Genomic DNA, 21673 nt, shown 5'->3' with positions numbered 1-21673 from the left:
TAGATAAGTTAATAAATAAATAGGAAATAAATTAATTAAAATCAATATATTAGTGCATGAAATTCACATAGTGAAAAAATATGTAGTGAAATAGACTAAAATAGCCACCGGGCAGCAGTGGAGGAGAAGAAATACAGATTTACACTGTTTTTGGCAGGAGGCCAAATTTTAACAATGAATTAGGATACGCTATGACAGAACACAGGCGAGCGCGACCTCCGGGCTTTGACAGCTGTGAGGAGAATGTCAAAAGCCCGGGAGCGCTTGACAGGAGACGACCTCGCTGTCAGAAGATCTCGCGATAACGAGCGGAGCGCTCGAGATACGAGATCAAAAGGACAGTTGAAGCAGGGGGGGAGGAAGACGGAGCTCGCGCTGAAGATGGCTGTGATGACGCAGTTAAATAAGAAAAGATGCGCAAGACGAAGGTAGGAAAAAACTAACAATAAAGAATTGATGTGAATAGGATAAGGAAGTGAAAGTAATAAAAGGGGAATATCTATAAGTGGAAAAATAGCATAAAAGCTATAATGGAGAAAAAAGGAAAAATGAAAACAACCAGAAAATACAGGCAATTTTTATGGAAAACGGAATTTAAGAATGAGAAAAAGGGATAAAATATATAGATATATATATATATATATCCATCTATACATACACACATATATATATATACACATACTCACAATGGAATACAATAAAACTAGATAATATATAGATTAAGAGAATTTGAATAAATGAATTAACTAAAATATGAAATAAATTATGAAATCATTAAATGAATATATATAAATTGATATAGTAATACAATATGAGAGAGAAAAAATATTACATAACTTCACTGTTTGCTGAGCAGCAAAGAAGAAGGAAGCAGAATCTATATGACAGTTATTGATATCTGCTGTACTGTTGCCTGATTGGTCGAGGCCATGATCATCATTCTAGGTTGCATCCTAGTATCCTGATGTTTATTTACACTTTATTTATATAAAAAATTTCTATGATACTTCCATTACTTATATGCTGCTGAGTTTAGTAAAGAAGTTTAATAGCATAATACGAAGCGTTTTGTTTTGCCTTAAAATTTGTAAATACTGTGGAAAAATACCTGTTTGGGGGGGGGGGGGGGGGCACAGAAAACTACACTCAACTCTAATATTTCTAACATCTCCAAAATATGAACCACAATATTTCTAATCCCGTACATTTTATAGAAAAAAAAAAGCATATAAGATACATGTGATTTATAACATGTGGCATTCAGCAACAGGATCAGAGGTGGAGCTTCTTATGCAAATAAACATTTGAATTTAGAATATAAAAGTTTGGATATTCAACTCTTTATCTCAGTTAACTGGTTACAGATTCTTAGGCCTCTTTCACACTGTGAAATAGTTCTGTTTAGCAACTTCCGTCACCAGTTCCGTCACTATATCTGCGATTTTTCCGCCACGTAATTTTTCCGCCACGATGTCCTGTCACTGTATAACGCCCGTAATGAATTACGGGCATATACGGGTGCAAACGGGCAGTTACAAAACCCCATAGGCTGCAATGCAATTTAGTCACGGACGTCAGGGGTTTTGTAACGGCCGGGTTTGGCCGATATAGTGACGGGACTGGTGATGGAAGTTCCTAAATGGAACTATTTCACAGTGTGAAAGAGGTCTTACAGTGTATCAGTGACGATGGACATGATATTACTTCTCTTGGTGTTTTCCCCAATAAGCAAGATCTAGGATTAGTTTTTATTGTATTATGTGGATCCTATTGTAAATATTTTGTCTTATTATGTGTCATCTGTCAGACATTAAAGGAGTTAGGTCCAGTTCTAGTAAAACCTTCACAGTCACTTGAAATGAACTGTATAGTATCTGGATTTGAGTTAAAGGGGTTCTCCGGTGCTTAGACATCTTATCCCCCATCCAAAGGATAGGGGATAAGATGCCTGATCCCTGATGCCCTCCGCTGGGGACCCCTGTGATCTTGCACACGGCACCCCGTTTATAATCAGTCCCCGGAGCATGATCGCTCCGGGTCTGATTACCGGCGTCCACAGGGCCGACGGCGTGTGACGTCACGCTTCTGTCCCCGTGTGACATCACGCTTCGTCCCTCATTGGAAGCCTATGGGAGGGGGCGTGATAGCTGGTGACAGTGGTCACCGGTAATCAGACCCAGAGCGAACACGCTCCGAGGACTGATTATAAACGGGGTGCCGCGTGCAAGATCACAGGGGTTCCCAGCGGCGGGACTTCCGCGATCAGGCATCTTATCCCCTATCCTTTGGATAGGGGATAAGATGTCTAAGCACTGGAGAACCCTTTTAAGCAGCTATGGTGTGCACTGGGTCAGACAAACTCCTGGGAAAGGTCTGGAATGGATTGGAGTAGTGTGGGGTGATGGTAGTAGTGGCTATGCTGATTCACTGGAAAGTAGAACCACAATCTCAAAAGACAATGACAGGAATCAGGTCAACCTTCAGATTAATAACATGGAGGCTGCAGATTCTGGAGTGTATTATTGTGTGAGAGACACAGTACAACAAAGCAATGAGGAGGTCAAATAAAATCTAGCTAACAGGAAATAAAATAAAAAGTTATAAATGTTACTGAGTATAAAATAAGACCCCCCAGTAACCAGCTGAATATTGTTTTTATCCTCATCCTTGAGAACTGGTTCCATAACTCCTGGCAGTAAAAGGGGATAAGCAGCTGATATCTCCAGAAAATTACCAAGTGGCTCTGAAGTGGTAGGTCCACTGCGCACACCATGCGGGCAAGAACGAGGATTGCACAGAGGTGCCACTGACAGAGGTGCTAAAGGGTCTGACCAAGCTATGTAAAAATGGTTTAAAGTGTTACTCACAAAAAGAGGAGCATGGTTGTCTAACTTTTATAAAAAAAATCAGGCTGTACAAAAAGCCACTAAATAAGGCTCCAAAGATTTGAGTAGCAGGAGTTCAGCACAGCGTCCTCTTCCTTCAGTGGCAAACTACGCCCAATATTGCAACTTTTTATTTGATTTTAAGGTTAACATTTATATATGCCAAAGGGTATGTAGCCTGTATTATAAAGGCAAAGGACACTGAAGGTCGTGAGCTGCCCTTCTTTGGCTGAAAGTTAAGAAGGAAAATAGGTGGAATAGGAAAGCTTTGGAGTCATCTAAAGGATGGTGAATTTCCTGACTTAGGCTCTATTCACACGTACAGTATTCTGCACAGATTTGATGCACAGGATTTCAAACTCTGTTCAGTTTACATTGAAATCTGCAGCAGAAAATCCTGTGCATCAAATCTGCACAGAATACTGTACGTGTGAATAGACCATTAAAAGGAATGACTTATTGTTTAAATTAAGTTTTTATGTTTATATTTTTAAAGAATTTAGGTGATGTTTAAAGGGGTATTCCAGGAAAAAAACATTTTTTTTTATATCAACTGGATCCAGAAAGGTAAACAGATTTGTAAATTACTTCTATTAAAAAATCTTAAACCTTTCAATAATTATCAGCTGCTGAAGTTGAGTTGTTGTTTTCTGTCTGGCAACAGAGTAGAAGAGGTTTGCTATGGGGATTTGCTTTTAAACTGGACGGTTCACGAGACAGGTGTCATCAGAGAGCACTAAAACAGAAAAGATCAACTCAACTTCAGAAACTCATAAGTACTGAAAGGATTAAGATTTTTTAATAGAAGTCATTTACAAATCTTAAAAGAAAAGAGAAAATTGTAGGTGCAGCTCACAACTATACACTTACTGAGGTGAAATGGGGTACACACCTATACCACGGTGTGTTGGAAATATCAATAGAAAAAGAAAATGCTTTCCTCCACCTCAAGGCTCGTGTTTATATTATTACAAAGATAATGCAATAAGACCGTGCTTCGGTTATTCTATTATTTTATTCAAATTTATCATATTAATTTAACCCCTTAAGGACCAGGCCATTTTATACCTTAAGGACCGGAGCGTTTTTTGCAATTCTGACCACTGTCACTTTAAACATTAATAACTCTGGAATGCTTTTAGTTATCATTCTGATTCCGAGATTGTTTTTTCGTGACATATTCTACTTTAACTTAGTGGTAAAATTTTATGGTAACTTGCATCCTTTCTTGGTGAAAAATCCCAAAATTTGATGAAAAAAATGAAAATTTTGCATTTTTCTAACTTTGAAGCTCTCTGCTTGTAAGGAAAATGGATATTCAAAATATATTTTTTTTGGGTTCACATATACAATATGTCTACTTTATGTTTGCATCATAAAATTTATGAGTTTTTACTTTTGGAAGACACCATAGGGCTTCAAAGTTCAGTAGCAATTTTGAAATTTTTCACAAAATTTTCAAACTCACTATTTTTCAGGGACCAGTTCAGTTTTGAAGTGGATTTGAAGGGTCTTCATATTAGAAATACCCCATAAAACACCCCATTATGAAAACTACACCCCCTAAAGTATTCAAAAAAACATTCAGTAAGTGTATTAACCCTTTAGGTGTTTCACAGGAATAGCAGCAAAGTGAAGGAGAAAATTCAAAATCTTCATTTTTTACACTCGCATGTTCTTGTAGACCCAATTTTTGAATTTTTGCAAGGGATAAAAAGGAAAAATTTTTTACTTGTATTTGAAACCGAATTTCTCTCGAGTAAGCACATACCTCATATGTCTATGTTAATTGTTCGGCGGGCGCAGTAGAGGGCTCAGAAGGGAAGGAGCGACAAATGGTTTTTGGGGGGCATGCCGCATTTAGGAAGCCCCTATGGTGCCAGGACAGCAAAAAAAAAACACATGGCATACCATTTTGGAAACTAGACCCCTCAGGGAACGTAACAAGGGGTAAAGTGAACCTTAATACCCTACAGGTGATTCACGACTTTTGCATATGTAAAAAAAATATATATTTTTTTTACCTAAAATGCTTGGTTTCCCAAAAATTTTACATTTTTAAAAAGGGTAATAGCAGAAAATACCCCCCAAAATTTTAAGCCCAATTTCTCCCGATACAGAAAACACCCCATATGGGGGTGAAAAGTGCTCTGCTGGCGCACTACAGGTCTCAGAAGAGAAGGAGTCACATTTGGCTTTTTGAAAGCAAATTTTGCTCTGGGGGCATGCCGCATTTAGGAAGCCCCTATGGTGCCAGAACAGCAAAAAAAAACCACATGGCATACCATTTTGGAAACTAGACCCCTCGGGGAACGTAACAAGGGGTAATGTGAACCTTAATGCCCTACAGGTGTTTCACGACTTTTGCATATGTAAAAAAAAAAATTTATTTTTTACCTAAAATGCTTGTTTTCCCAAAATGTTTACATTTTTAAAAAGGGTAATAGCGGAAAATACCCCCCAAAATTTGAAGCCCAATTTCTCCCGATTCAGAAAACACCCCATATGGGGGTGAAAAGTGCTCTGCTGGCGCACTACAGGTCTCAGAAGAGAAGGAGTAACATTTGGCTTTTTGAAAGCAAATTTTGCTCTGGGGGCATGCCGCATTTAGGAAGCCCCTATGGTGCCAGAACAGCAAAAAAAAAAACACATGGCATACCATTTTGGAAACTAGACCCCTCGGGGAACGTAACAAGGGGTAATGTGAACCTTAATACCCTACAGGTGTTTCACGACTTTTGCATATGTAAAAAAATATATATTTTTTTTACCTAAAATGCTTGTTTTCCCAAAAATTTTACATTTTTTAAAAGGGTAATAGCAGAAAATACCCCCCAAAATTTGAAGCCCAATTTCTCCCGAGTACGGCGATACCCCATATGTGGCCCTAAACTGTTGCCTTGAAATACGACAGGGCTCCAAAGTGAGAGCGCCATGCGCATTTGAGGCCTAAATTAGGGACTTGCATAGGGGTGGACATAGGGGTATTCTACGCCAGTGATTCCCAAACAGGGGGCCTCCAGCTGTTGTAAAACTCCCAGCATGCCTGGACAGTCAACGACTATCTGGCAATACTGGGAGTAGTTGTTTTGCAACAGCTGGAGGCTCCGTTTTGGAAACAGTGGCGTACCAGACGTTTTTCATTTTTATTGGGGAGGGGGGTTGTATAGGGGTATGTGTATATGTAGTGTTTTTTACTTTTTATTTTATTTTGTGTTAGTGTAGTGTAGTGTTTTTAGGGTACAGTCGCACGGGCGGGGGTTCACAGTAGTTTCTCGCTGGCAGTTTGAGCTACGGCAGAAAATTTGACGCAGCTCAAACTTGCAGCCGGATACTTACTGTAATCCTCCGCCCATGTGAGTGTACCCTGTACGTTCACATTGGGGGGGGGGGGGGAACATCCAGCTGTTGCAAAACTACAACTCCCAGCATGTACAGTCTATCAGTGCATGCTGGGAGTTGTAGTTTTGCAACCGCTGGAGGCTCCGTTTTGGAAACAGTGGCGTACCAGACGTTTTTTATTTTTATTGGGGAGGGGGGCTGTGTAGGGGTATGTGTATATGTAGTGTTTTTTACTTTTTATTTTATTTTGTGGTAGTGTAGTGTAGTGTTTTTAGGGTACAGTCACACGGGCGGGGGGTTCACAGTAGTTTCTCGCTGGCAGTTTGAGCTGCGGCAGAAATTTTGCCGCACCTCAAACTTGCAGCCGGATACTAACTGTAATCCTCCGCCCATGTGAGTGTACCCTGTACGTTCACATTGGGGGGGGGGACATCCAGCTGTTGCAAAACTACAACTCCCAGCATGTACGGTCTATCAGTGCATGCTGGGAGTTGTAGTTTTGCAACAGCTGGAGGCACACTGGTTGTGAAACACCGAGTTTGGTAACAAACTCAGTGTTTTGCAACCAGTGTGCCTTCAGCTGTTGCAAAAGCTACAACCCCCAGCATGTACGGACAGCGGAAGGGCATGCTGGGTGTTGTAGTTATGCAACAGCTGGAGGCATACTACTTTGGCTGGGGATGCTGGGGATTGTAGTTATGCAACAGCTGGAGATACACTGGTTTACTACTTAACTCAGTGTGCCTTCAGCTGTTGCAAAACTACAACTCTCAGCAGTCACCGACAGCCAACGGGCATGCTGGGAGTTGTAGTTATGCAACCACCAGATGCACCACTACAACTCCCAGCATGCACTTTAGCTGATTTTGCAAGCTGGGAGTTGTAGTTACACAACAGCTGAAGGTACACTTTTCCATAGAAAGAATGTGCCTCCAGCTGTTGCAAAACTACAAGTCCCAGCATGCCCATAAGGGCATGCTGGGAGTTGTGGTGGTCTGCCTCCTGCTGTTGCATAACTACAGCTCCCAGCATGCCCTTTTTGCATGCTGGGAGCTGTTGCTAAGCAACAGCAGGAGGCTGTCACTCACCTCCAACGATCCTCGCTGCACCAGGTCAGTCCCTCGTCGTCTCCGCCGCGGCCGTCGCTCCTGGGGCCCCGATCCCAACAGGGGCGCCGGGGATCGGGGTCCCCAGCACCCGGGGTGCACGTCCCGCACCCGCTCACGTCCTCCGGAAGAGGGGCGGAGCGGGTTGCGGGAGTGACACCCGCAGCAGGCGCCCTGATTGGTCGGCCGGTAATCCGGCCGACGAATCAGGGCGATCGTGAGGTGGCACCAGTGCCACCTCACCCCTGCTGGCTCTGGCTGATCGGGGCCGTCTCTGACGGGCCAGATCAGCCAATAATTCCGGGTCACCGGGTCACTGGAGACCCGATTGACCCGGAATCCGCCGCAGATCGCTGGACTGAATTGTCCAGCGATCTGCGGCCATCGCCGACATGGGGGGTCATAATGACCCCCCTGGGCGATATGCCCCGATGCCTGCTGAACGATTTCAGCAGGCATCGGGGACCGGCTCCGCTCCAGATGGTTGCGGGGGGCCGGTAAAACACATGACGTTCTCATACGTCATGTGTCCTTAAGGACTCGGAAATGGAGACGTATGAGAACGTCATGTGTCCTTAAGGGGTTAAATTCCACTCTCACAGGGCCCTTGTGGGAGAAGAAATATATTAAAATACAAATAAAAATACAAAACAGTAAAAACAACATTCAGTAGTCATGACTACTGAAGAAAGGGTCAGAGATTACTAAGCACCCTGAAATGCATCTAGTTTTTTATTGATGTTATTTATGCCACTCATTGCCTAAAGAACTTTACTGTCAAGATTCTGGACAGCTACACTCTGGATAATATCCACAGCTCTGAATGAGCAATTCATCCCCAGGACTTACCTGCATCTAAGTCTGGGTCTAACCAGTCTCAGCTCCCATGGTCCGCATGAACTCTGACGTCAGACGCTGAAAACACGAGGCTCTGCATTCACTTCCTCGATCCCATCGGTCGGCATAATCCGGGTCCTGCGCCGTCAGGACCAGCCACCACGAGGCTCTGCATCCATCTCCTCGATTCATCGGGCGGTATCACCCGGGCCCTGAGCTGTCAGGACCAGCCGCCACCTGTGCATGCCAGCACATATTCCTGCAAGTATATCTGCAGCTCAGCGAGCAATTGCTGACCACAAAGAACTGGTAATAGATCATCATTTATTGCATCACTTGTTATAGCTTACAGTTATATTGAAAAATCTGACCAGAGACAATATAACAATATTATAGCAATTATTGCTACAATCTAAAGGACAGTTACATCTAATAGATATTTTGGTGTCCATGAATCTAATTTTGCAAACAATATAGCAATTGAGTGACATATTGTTTTTACTGTTTTGTATTTTTATTTGTATTTTAATATATTTCTTCTCCCACAAGGGCCCTGTGAGAGTGGAATTTAAATTCATATGATAAATTTTAATAAAATAATAGAATAATTGAAGCACGGTCTTATTGCATTATCTTTGTAATAATATAAACACGAGCCTTGAGGTGGGGAAACCATTTTCTTTTTCTATTCATTTACAAATCTGTTTAACTTTCTGGAGCCAGTTGATATATATAAAAAAAAGTTTTTTCCTGGATAACCCCTTTAATTTGAAAATTTCAATTTTGCTATCTATATTATAAAATGATCCTGAATTTTTAACCCTGACCACTAAGCAGTGTCCTCTTAATCATCATAGACAGGATTACATAGAAAGGTGACACCAGTAGACAGATATGACTTTAGGTTATGTTCACAGGCCAGTCTCCCCCTTCATGTGGAATGACCTCTGCAAAGGTCACAGACAGGGCCGGTGTAAGGATTTTCGTCTACCCAGGCAAAGGTGCATTTCCCCCCCCCCCCCCCCCCTCAATTTGGTAGATGACCCCAGTAGGAAGGTAGGGAATCCCCCAGGTAGATAGGTAGAAAAATTATCTATCCTCTTCCTCACCCTAATTGGTAAATGCCCGGTACAAAGGTAGGAAAGCATGCACTACTTAGGTACTGTAGGTATTGAAATCCACAGTATTTTGATAGGTAGAAAAGCCCCCAGTAGTTAGATAAGGAAGCCCCCAGTATTTAGACAGGTAGGGAAGCCCCCAGGAGTTACAGAAGTAGGGAAGCCCCAAAACTTAGGTTGCCAGGAAATCCCCCAGGAGTTAGATAGATAGGGAAACCCCCAATACTTAGGTAGGTAGGTAGGGAATCCGCCAGTTGTTAAATAGATAGGAAAGCCCCAAATATTTAGGTGGGTAGAAATTGTCCCAGTATTTAGATAGATAGGGAACTGAGAGTTTAACTTTGAATGATCAACTAGGAAAACAAGTGAGGGTGGCCTCAGCACCTCAGCAGCGGGTCTGGTGAGTGTGTCAGTTTTAGTGACTGCCAGCCTGTACATAACTAAAGAGGAGTAACATAATGTGTGGGGGCAGCTTGTTGTTTAGTATCTCAGTGGGACTCAGGACTTTTCAATCCCTCCATCAGTAGAGTCACCAGCCTTCTTAGTCGGGAGGGTGGTGAGTGACTATACCCATTACGGTAACGACTGCACCTTCCTCATGGGGTCATAACCCCTGGTACCAAGTGTGCTAAAAAATACCAACACTTTAGCTTGGAATAAGTAAGACAACCCAATAGTGGCAGTATTGTTAGGATTTTTTTAATGGAAAAAGATACTGTTTGGTATTTTTTTTTTTTACAACTATATATTACAAAAAGCAATCATAATAAAAAAAAAATAATTGTCATAATGACCATGCCTCTTTAAGACATATACCATACTTTGCATGCAACAAACCTTATATAGGCTCAGCTCTCTCCCCCCCTTCCCCCTCCTAACTACTCAGTTGGGCAGCCGCTTAACTGGGCCACCTCACTTGTAACAGCGACCACTTTATCAGTTGCTTCTCTGCATCTTTCGGTGTGAGGAAGACATAAGATTGGCCATATTTTTAAGCAATTCATTTGACTGGATGACCCTACTTGTATTAAATGACGTATTTTCTCATAATTTTGGTGTGCAAAAAAAAAAAAATCCTCTCTTTTACAATGTAGCTGCAGATAGATCAACAGATTGAATGAAATATCCCCCTTGATGTGACCTTCCACCCACAAGATCTGATATGTCACAGAGCCGCCCTTACTATTGAGGGAATTTTTTCTTCTTTTTTGGAGAACTATAGTGTCATGGACATTTTAGGCAGGACACTATCTGTTATGTATTGGTTACAAATGGGAATTTTAATACAGTTTTAATATATCCTTATGTTACCCTGAGGGTAGTCATTTGGTTCCCCGGAGAAGTATCTGGGAAGTTTTTGAAACAGTAAGGATTTCAAGTGCCTGGCATTTTGTAATTTTGTTTTTATTTTGTGCCTTATACTTTTCTCCTTTACTGTATCTTTATTGCATTGGCATGTATGACAATTGCGTGCCTACTCACGTATGGAGATGCATTTATACACTTTTGTTGTATATTTACGTCCTCCTTTTTCTTTTTTGTATCTGTGGTGTCCCAGTACCGCATTTCATTCGGTACTTATTTATCTATGGGTCCCCGTAGCCAGAGTCCCTAGGACTTAGTAATCTCTGTTAGTCAGTCCGCCCCTAGTCGCCTCTATTATAGTATATAGATTTCTAATTTGTCCATAGAATAATGTATATAGTATTATTTCTGTATATAAATGGTTAATTACCTGTTTCTATTAGTGTTGCAGGACCAGCGGGTCATGTGACAAGGTGAACTCTATGGTTTTAGTTTAAGGACCTTTGGAGGCCCTCTTACGTCAGTAATCCCATCACACCATGTACTGGTGAATGGCAGACGCTCGGACCAATCAGAATCGCCACGCCTCCTGCCCATATGAGGGAGCGGCGGCCATCTTCTCGCTCTCTTTCTCCTGGCTCTTGATGAGAGAAGACCTATATCGCAGTAAACGCAGTGAGTTAGGCCTGAGCCTTGCGGCAATGGCTGAACGATCTAAATTATAGAGTGTGTCATCCCCTAAGCACTCTGCAGTATCACCGGAACCAATATTTCCCCTAAATCCGGATGGATCTGCACATCACTCCCTAAATTCAGAGACTACAAGTTTAATGCAAGGTCCGCAACTTCTGCCAGTCGCTAAGCAACCTAAGAACTGTTATATGAGACTGTTACTACGCATTGGATATTGCAAGCACTGCAGTAAAGTTATTCAAGTTCAAGTTAAATCTGCTTGTGGACCTTCAGTCATTTCATTGCACCTATCGCTTCTGGGAAGGGCGGCGATAGGCCGGAACATAGATTCAGCATACCAGCCCTCACCCTGGCATCACGAGTGACAGGGTTAATATTAACCCCTCATATATCAACACCATACCATCCCTACCATACACCGCCCCAAGGGCTACCACATATCCCATTGATTGCATTATATTAAAAATATTAAAAACGTGCCAGAGAATTGTTCCAGAAAGTTTTTTGCATTTCTGAACGTTGTTAAGACGTCTTCTTTAAAGTGGAATAAATAAAGTCTGAAACCCTTGGAGAAGAGCCGAAAAGATGCCTAGGTTTGGGGATCCTGTGAACTCTATCGCTCAACATGTCTCTGCATCTGGAAGTAACAATGCAAAAAAGTCCATCAGGAAAGCACAAATCTTACCATATATACTCGAGTATAAGCCGACCCGAATATAAGCCGAGGCCCCTAATTTCACCCCAAAAACCCAGGAAAAGTTATTGACTCGAGTATAAGCCTAGGGTGGGAAATACATCATCCCCCCTGTCATCATCCAGACCCCCGTCATTAACACCCTCATCATCATCACCTGTCATCATCCTCCCCCTTCATCATTACCCTGTCATCATCCCCCCTTCATCATTATCCTGTCATCATCCCCCCCTTCATCATTACCCCTTCATCATCCCCCCTTCATCATCCCCCCCTTCATCATTACCCTGTCATCATCCCCCCCTTCATCATTACCCTGTCATCATCCCCCCTTCATCATTACCCTGTCATCATCCCCCCTTCATCATCCCCCTTCATCATTACCCTGTCATCATCCCCCCCTTCATCATTACCCTGTCATAATCCCCCCCTTCATCATCCCCCTCTTCATCATTACCCTGTCATCATCCCCCTTCATCATCCCCCCCCTTCATCATTACCCTGTCATCATCCCACACCACGCCCTTCATCATCACCACTTGTCAATATCTGATTTAACAGAGGTCTTCAACCTGCGGACCTCCAGATGTTCCAAAACTACAACTCCCAGCATGTCCGGACAGCTATCGGCTGTCCGGGCATTCTGGGAGTTGTAGTTTTGAAACATCTGGAGGTCCGCAGGTTGAAGACCACTGCCCGGGCCTTCGTCATCATCCAGCCCCCCCCCCCCCTTTAGCTTTGTACTCACCTCCACTCGGCGGGACGTTTGCAACGCAAGGCAACGTCATTATCCCGGGGCCGGGCGCGAAGCGCGGAGAAGAGCCCCCCCCCCGGTGAAAATGGACAGCCCGGAACGACTATCCCTCCCCACCAGACGGTCCTGCAGCACAGATGGCCCGGGCCAGCTCACCCAAACGTCCCGCCGAGCGGAGGTGAGTACAAAACTAAAGGGGGAAGGGGGGGCTGGATGATGACGAAGGCCCGGGCAGTGGTTTTCAACCTGCGGACCTCCAGATGTTTCAAAACTACAACTCCCAGCATGCCCGGACATCCGATGGCTGTCCGGGCTTGCTGGGAGTTGTAGTTTTGAAACATCTGGAGGTCCGCAGGTTGAAGACCACTGAGGGCGGAGAGTTCACTCGAGTATAAGCCGAGGGGGGTGTTTTCAGCACGAAAAATTGTGCATAAAAAACTCGGCTTATAGTCGAGTATATACGGTATATTGTTTCTTCTTGAACAGTCCTATATGTCTGCTTTAATCTTCACAGCAACCTTTTCTTCTTCACTTATGTTTTAAGCATCAACTAGGGGAACTCCTCCATTTTCTTTTTCCATGGGAACTGTCCGCTCTTCCATAGTTTTAATTTTGGACAATAGAGACTGCACAGCAGAACAAATATACATTTATAGAGTTTCTCTGAATTCCTTTAACATGAGATTTATAGACATTTCTGAAATGGAAGAAGAAGAAATGTCACTTCCCTGAGAATGATGCATAAGGCTAGTAGAGAAGAGTTGTGGAGATGGTTGTTGCCTTTTTCGGGCTGTGAGATACCAGCCTGAGGAACGATAGTTTCGTATGTAGATGCAATCTCCTCCTCCATGTAACAAATGCCTGCACTAGTCTCTAATGGCCAAAAGGGAAGGTTATAGTCTCTCTCTCTTGTAAGTTCTCTGTAAAAAATAAAAAAAAAATCCTTATTTTTAGTAAGTAAAATGTAGATGTGGTTATAAAGTTTGATAGTTTTCTAGTTAGGGCCACTAGATGTCATTAGAGGTCTATAATGTTGAACTACTGTATCCCAATTGCTGTTGTAAAAATAAAGGCTACTTAGATGATAGGGAAATTACTTCTTTAGAAAACATATTCCAGAATTCCTTGGGTGGGCCAGAAATATAGGTGGCAGTTGTGCTCGATAAATATATACCGTCCCTTAAAGGGGTACGGTGGAAAACATTTTTTCAAATCAACTGGTGCCAGAAAGTTAAACGGATTTGTAAATTATAAATAATTGTATATAGTTTGCGCTGGTCCAGATTTATAAAAAAATATATATATACTGTAGTATAACAGTATCCTACCTGTATAGGTGAGGTTGAAAGATGTCGTATGATATTGCTTGAGTAGTATACTGAGAATGCCCTTCTGTGTTAGGGTTAGCTGAAGAGAAATGAGTTTATATGTTTAGATATGTTCTTTACAATAATCATATACATCCAAAACGGTTATATATGTGTTCCTGATTGTTATACCTGCAGTTCCTGATCTATTATTTTGTATACTGTGTTTTATAGATCCAAGTGTTAAGTTGTTATAATCCTTTTTGTTGTTTTATTCTTTGGTATAATGGGTTAGTTTCGCATGCTGCAAAGAAATCCCTGGTTATACATATAGGTTGCGGCAAGTTTCTCTGTAGTATCGACTATATGATACGCTCTTCAATGTTATTTCAATGCTATTACTTATTTTCTAACTTTAGGTAAGTTACCGGTCAGACCGCCGTTATGTTTTCTTCAATTAGTTGTATAGGTGTTCTTCTATATCCGCGGTGCTGTCCGGTGGTTGTATCCAAATAAGAGATCCTTTTTTGGGTCGTTCTGTACATATCCTTCCAGTATGTTTTAGCAGCTGTATGCTACAGAGGAAATTCTTTGCTTTTTGAATTTCTTTTTATCTTGTCCACAGTGCTCTCTGCTGACACATGATGCCCGTATCAGGAACTGTCCAGAGCAGGAGAAAATCCTCATAGCAAACCTATGCTGCTCTGGACAGTTCCTGACATGGACAGAGGTGTCAGCAGAGAACAATGTGGACAACACATAAAAAAAATTCAAAAAGCAAAGAATTTCCTCTGTAGCATACAGCTGCTAATAAGTACTGGAAGGATAAGGATTTTTTTAATAGAAGTAATCTACAAATCTGTTTAACTTTCTGGCACCAGTTCATAAAAAAATAGTACCCCTTTAACCCCTTAAGTGCGGAGCGTTTTTCTGTTTATGCACTTTCGTTTTTTCTTACTTACCTTTTAAAAATCATAACCCTTTAAATTTTGCACCTAAAAATCCATATGATGGCTTTTTTTTGCGCCACCAATTCTACTTTGTAATGACATCAGTCATTTTACCCAAAAATCTACAGCGAAACGGGAAAAAATCATTGTGCGACAAAATGGAAGAAAAAATGCCATTTTGTAAATTTGGGGGCTTCCGTTTCTACACAGCACATTTTTCGGTAAAAATGACACCTTATTTTTATTCTGTAGGACCATACAATTAAAATGATACCCTACTTATATAGGTTTGATTGTGTCGTACTTCTGAAAAAAATCATAACTACATGCAGGAAAATTTATACGTTTAAAATTGTAATTTTCTGACCCCTATAACATTTTTATTTTTCCACGTACGGGCCGTTATGAGGGGTAATTTTTTGCGCCCTGATCTGAAGTTTTTAGCGGCACCATTTTTGTGTGATCAGACTTTTTGATCGCTTTTTGATCGCTTTTTATTAATGGTATAAAAAGTGACCAAAAAAACACTATTTTGGATTTTTTTTGCACATACGCCATTGACCATGCGGTTTAATTAATGATATATTTTTATAGTTCGGACATTTACGCACGCGGCAATACCACATATGTTTATTTTTATTTACACATTTTATTTTATAATTTTTTTTATGGGAAAAGGGGGGTGATTCAAACTTTTATTAGGGAAAGGGTTAAATGATCTTTATTAACTTTTTCTTTTTTACTTTATTTTTGCAATGTGATAGCTCCAATATGGGCCTATAACATTATATACACTGATCTTTTACACTGTCTACTGCAAAGTCATAGCTTTGCATTGATCAGTTTTATCGGCGGTTGATTGCTCAAGCCTAGATTTCAGGCTTGGAGCAATCAATTGGTGATCGGACACGCAGGAGGCCGATTTTATCGCGATGGTCCTGATCAGCCCGCCTGAGCACCCGGGATGGTTTTACTTTCACTTTTAGACGCGGCGAGCAACTTTGATTGCCGCGTCTAAAGAGTTAATGACGGACATCAGCCCAATCGGCGATGTCCGGCATTAGCACGGGTCCTGGTTGCTTATAGCAACCGAGACCCACCGGGTATGACGCGCGCTTACCTTGTGAACGCGCATTATAACTGGGGACACGCAAATGGACGGTCATAAACGTCCATATGCGCTAAGGGGTTAAAGACTTAGTGTAAGAGGCCTTATAAAGAGAATTATTTTTCTGGATTCAGTCCTCTGTTTTCTGCTATTGTGCAAATGAGCACCTTACCAGCTGTAGCTCTGTAATGGCAAACTCCCACCACCAATGTGATCGCCTGTCTTGTGGCCTGGTTGTGTAGAAGAGGGGAAGGAGCCAACATTGCTTTTCCCAGGGTGCATGGCGATCCTGGGGGTCTCATGCATTCTCTAACCAAAGTGGAGAGGTCTGCTATATATATATATATATATATATATATATATATATATATATATACACAGTACCCCCCCCCGACATGCGATGGCCCCGATATATGATCAAATCGACATACGATGGCCTCTCAGAGGCCATCGCATGTCGATGTCAGCATCGACATACGATGCTTTAATATGTCAGGGCCATCGCATTAACTGCTATCTGGCAGCGCAAAATGCTTAATCTGCTGTCGGATAGCAGTTTAAGCATTCCGGACAGGTTCACTTACCTATCCCCGCTGCTCCGGGTCCACTTCGCGATCCTCCGGCGTCTTCTGTATCTTCTCCAGGGTCCGGGCCTCGCTTTCCGGCGTCGTTATTACGTCGTTAGGCACGCCGCGCCGGAGCAGCAGCATAATAACGTCACCAGAAAGTGAGAACCCTGCAGAAGATGCGGAAGAAGCCTGAGGATTGCAAAGTGGACCCGAAGCAGCGGGACAGCATCGGGAGCCCCTGGGACAGCATCGGGAGCGGTGAGGATACGGTCCAGAGTGGCGGGGACAGGTGAGTACAAACTTCCTATACTTTACATTGCACAAATCCCTCAACATACGATGGATTCTACAAACGATGGGTCATTTGGAACGAATTACCATCGTATGTTGAGGGACCACTGTATACAGTATGGGGGAGATTTATCAAAACCTGTCCAGAGGAAAAGTTGCTGAGTTGCTTAAAGCAACCAATCAGATCGCTTCTTTCATTTTTCAGATTTTTGGGGCTTCCTACGCCCCTGAGTGCTGTGGAAGGGAAGTAGGCAGTGTGGGAGGATTGTGATTAAGAGCTGAGGGAAAGCAATGCATTTTGGGAATTTTAGTACTGAGCAACTGCTCAACCAGAAGGTAGTGAAATGTAGGGGAGAAGATTACATATCCACAAAATTTTTTACCTGACATCAGAATACTCCTTTAGGGTCTATTCACACATGCAGTATCCTGTTCATATTTGATGCACAGGATTTAAAGCTGCAGATTTGATGCTGTGTTTATTTAATCTACATTGAAATTTGCAGCATAAAATCTGCAGCTTTAAATCCTGCACATTAAATATGAACAGGATACTGTATGTGTGAATAGACCCTTAAAGTGCGCTTTCCACTTTACTATTTACCAGAAACATTGCAAACTACTCAACACAAATAAGGAGAGAACTGTCAAACTAGCCATGTGGGGAAAAGACAGATTAGCGCTGCCCAGCAGACCCTTCTACCTGTGTCTTTCTCATTTTTAGCCCCTTTCTGACAAATGATATAAGTGCATGGCTCAGGAGTTGAGCCCTTTCCATTCATGACATGTCATGGCGGCATTATACAGCTGATAACCACCTACAACAGCCAAGAATGGAAATCACTGTTACCCAGGCAATTGTGTATATACTGTATGCTGTATGTAGCCACAGCAAAATAGGTTCTTGTGTCTGGTATAGCAGCTCAGTCCTACTTACAGTACTTCTATAGACTCCCCTAGACATCTTATCCCCTATCCAAAGGATAGGGGATAAGATGACTTATTGCGGGGTATCCAGCCTGGCATCCAAGTCATCCGCATTCATGGAGCGAATGTCACTCCGTGCTGGATTACAAGCGACCACTGCCGTCACACCCCCTTCATATATTTCCCATATACATTAATAGAGGGGCATTACAACAACCACTTCCAGCAGCCTAGCACAGTCAGCTACCTGAACATAAACCTTCAGAATGACAGGGTGCCAGGCTGGAGATCGCAGAGGGTGTTCAGACATCTTAACCCCTTTGCTTTGGATAGGGGATAATATGCCTAGGGGTGAAGTACTGCTTTGAAATATATATTTATATATATATATATATATATATATATATATATATATATATATATTATTATTATTATTATTATTTATTTTTTTTTTCAAATCAACTGGTGCCAGAAAGTTAAACAGATATGTAGATTACTTTTATTTAAAAATCTTAATCATTCCAGTACTTATCAGCTGCTGTATACTATAGGGGAAGTTCCTTTCTTTTTTAATTTATTTTCTGTCTGACCACAATGCTCTTTGCTGACACCTCTGCCCATGTCAGTAACTGTCCAGAGTAGAAGCAAATTCCCATAGAAAACCTATCCTGCTCTGAACAGTTCCTGATATGGACAAAGGTGTCAGCAGAGAGCACTGTGGTCAAAAAAAAATTCAAAAAGAAAACAACTTTTTGTGGAGCATACAGCAGCTGATAAGTACTGGAAAGGTTAAGATTTTTAAAGATAAGTAATTTCCAAATCTGTTTAACTTTCTAGCACCAGGTTGATTTAAAAAAAATAAATAAATAAATGTTTTCCACCGGAATACCCCTTTAATGAAACTCGGCTGCAATGCCAGACACAATATATTGAGAGTTGTGGTGCTGTTTGTAGCAGAAAGTAGATTTTTTTTTTTTACCATGTCCAACTATTTCACTTTAATAGAAAAATGCAAATAAGATACATGTGATTTATATCATCCTGCATTCAGCACCAGGATCAGGGGTGGAGCTTCTTATGAAAATAGATTTTTTTCTTCAGAATATAAAAGTTTGGATATTCAACTCTTAATCTCAGTTATCTGGTTACAGGGTCTTACATTGTATCAGTGACGATGGACATGATATTACTTCTCTTGGTGTTTTCCCCAATAAGTAAGTTCTAGGATTAGTTTTTTTGTGTTACTTTAATTATAAATATTTTATATTATTATATTCTCTTTCCTTCAGGTGTAATCTGTCAGACATTAAAGGAGTCAGGGCCAGGAATTGTGAGACCTTCACAGTCACTTGAAATGACCTGTATAGTATCTGGATTTGACTTAAGCAGCTATGCTGTGCACTGGATCAGACAAACTCCTGGGAAAGGGCTGGAATGGATTGGAGCAGCATGGAGTGGTGGTGGTACTGATTATACTGATTCACTGAAGATCAGAACCACAATATCTAAAGACAATGACAAGAAGGAGGTCAAACTCCAGATTAAGAACATGGAGGCTGCAGACACTGGAGTGTATTATTGTGCAAGAGACACAGTACAACAAAGCAATGAGGAGATCATACAAAATCCAGCTGTGTCTACCAGGAAATAATAAAAAGACATGGGAAATATATGCGTTACTGAGCATAAAATAAGACCCACCAGAAAACACCTGAATATTGTGTTGATCCTCATCCTTAAAGGGCTTTGACTATGCTACAGGGGCTGTAAAGTTAGTGTAGTTCATAATATAGTGTCTGTACCTGTGTGTGATGGTTTTCTCACAATTCTTCTGTAATTTTCTCCCCAATATTTATTTTTATCAGCATACAAAATGACTTATTTGTCCGGATTTCCCAGGTTGCAGTGCGTCGAGACCTGACTTCACAAGTCAGGTGATCAGAGCGAGACTGTCCTGCTTCAATGGGTGTTGGGACCGCTGGGTGGGAGAGAGTTCAATTTGCAACAGCTGTAAGCACCCTGATTAGGAAACACTGGTTTAACATTGAAGGGATCACAGGTGTGTTTCAATGGGTGGGGTGGCTGATGTGTGGGAGGGAGAAAAGTGACCTCATAGTTACAAACTATGGAACCATGGGATGTGTAGTTTAGAGAATGAATTCAACAGCAAATACCCAGTTCTGGCAGGTACGTACTTCTAAAATCCCCTCATGATGAATAACCCCTTTAAAGGAAATCTGTCATCAGAATCACCCGCACTAAACCTGTTACACAGGTTTGTAATGCGGGTGATCCTGATTAAAATGCTCCTTACCTGGTTAAAAATGGTTGAGCGCTTCTTAAGATATCTTTATTTTTAGTTTTCTGTTATTCCCTGGCTTGGGACTCAGTGGGAGGTCTTATCATCTGGGACTCGGCCACACGTCATTATAGCTGGGCGGAGCTGCCGCCCGGCTCATGAATATTCATTAACTTATCCTCATGCACCAGACCTAGAAAAAGGAGTTAGACCACGAGGATAAGTTCATGAATATTCATGAGCCGGGCGGCAGCTCCGCCCAGCTATAATGACGTGTGGCCGAGTCCCAGATGATAAGACCTCCCACTGAGTCCCAAGCCAGGGAATAACAGAAAACTAAAAATAAAGATATCTGAAGAACCGCTGAACCATTTTTAACCAGGTAAGAAGCGTTTTAATCAGGATCACCTGCACTACAAGCCTGTGTAACAGGTTTAGTGCGGGTGATTCTGATGACAGATTTCCTTTAAGAAATGGTTTAAAAACTCCTAGGGAAACTGATTTATTAGTTGCTCAAAATATTAATTTGACATGCTTCCTCAGGGGAAAATACAGAACATTTCTGCAGAAGTACCAAACCAACTAGAGATGGGCAAATCAAAGCTGACAAAGTCAAATTTGTTACGAATTTCATGAAAAATGTGATTCTGAACGAATCCGAATTTCATTGCACTTCGTGGTAATAAATCACTTCATTCACTACATTTTGTGTGGGCCGGTGGGCTAAAATGGCGGCTACAAGTGTAAGAACATGGGGCAAGGAAGTCTGGGAATATGGGAAGGCAGGACCACTTTGAATCACATGGCGGCATGCAGCCTATCAGCAGACATCCAGCCCTGTCATTTCACAGCCCTATATATTCAGCAGAAACTGTGTGTGCGCACTAATCACTGTTACTGACAATATAGATCTTTACAGCGGTGAATCCATTCACCTCAAGCCCGCATTCATTCTGGCTAGAGAGAGAGAGAGCAGACACTGTGCGGTAACTAATCAGCGTTACTGACAATACAGATCAGCACAGGGGAAATCCATTCACCTCAAGCCTGCATCACTGCAGGCAGGCAGGGAGAGTTTAGAAGTTGTTTCATAGTCTGCCAATTGAGAACATCACAGGAAGCACTCCCCATTCAAAGACTGCAAGCAACCATAGTGCAGGCAGGGACAGTTCAGAGAGAAAGAGTACACTTTTTTCTGGTGCAACCATACTGGGATGTATTACTGTAAAAAAATGTGAAATATATAGTCAATATATAGTGACTCTGCAGTTCTATGTTTTTTCTGGTATAAGCTAATAGGGGGCAGTAAGTGTAAAAGAACTAAAAGACTTACGCACTAGATTGTTATGCTTATTTCTAGTGCAACCGTTCTGGGGCATATTATATAAAAAGTTAAATACATACGCACTCCGCTGTTGTACATGTTTTCTGTTTCAAGCATATAGTGGCCTGTTAGTGTAAAAGCAGGGATATATATACACACATTGA

The 21673-nt window shown here is 41.8% G+C and overlaps 1 gene segment (V, D, J or C); it reads left to right on the top strand.

Annotated features, from left to right (window-relative positions):
- The first annotated feature begins 18 nt into the window (after window positions 1-18).
- Window positions 19-20064, top strand: LOC130277060 (Ig heavy chain V region MC101-like). The segment is given in 3 exon segments: window positions 19-428; window positions 19038-19100; window positions 19176-20064. Coding segments are annotated over 2 exon segments (402 nt in total).
- Window positions 20065-21673: the final 1609 nt, after the last annotated feature.

The sequence above is a fragment of the Hyla sarda genome, chromosome 1, assembly GCF_029499605.1.
Source record: "Hyla sarda isolate aHylSar1 chromosome 1, aHylSar1.hap1, whole genome shotgun sequence".
NCBI lineage: Eukaryota > Metazoa > Chordata > Amphibia > Anura > Hylidae > Hyla > Hyla sarda.
Note: the sequence above shows the minus strand (reverse complement) of the source record. Positions and strands in the feature narration are given on the sequence as shown.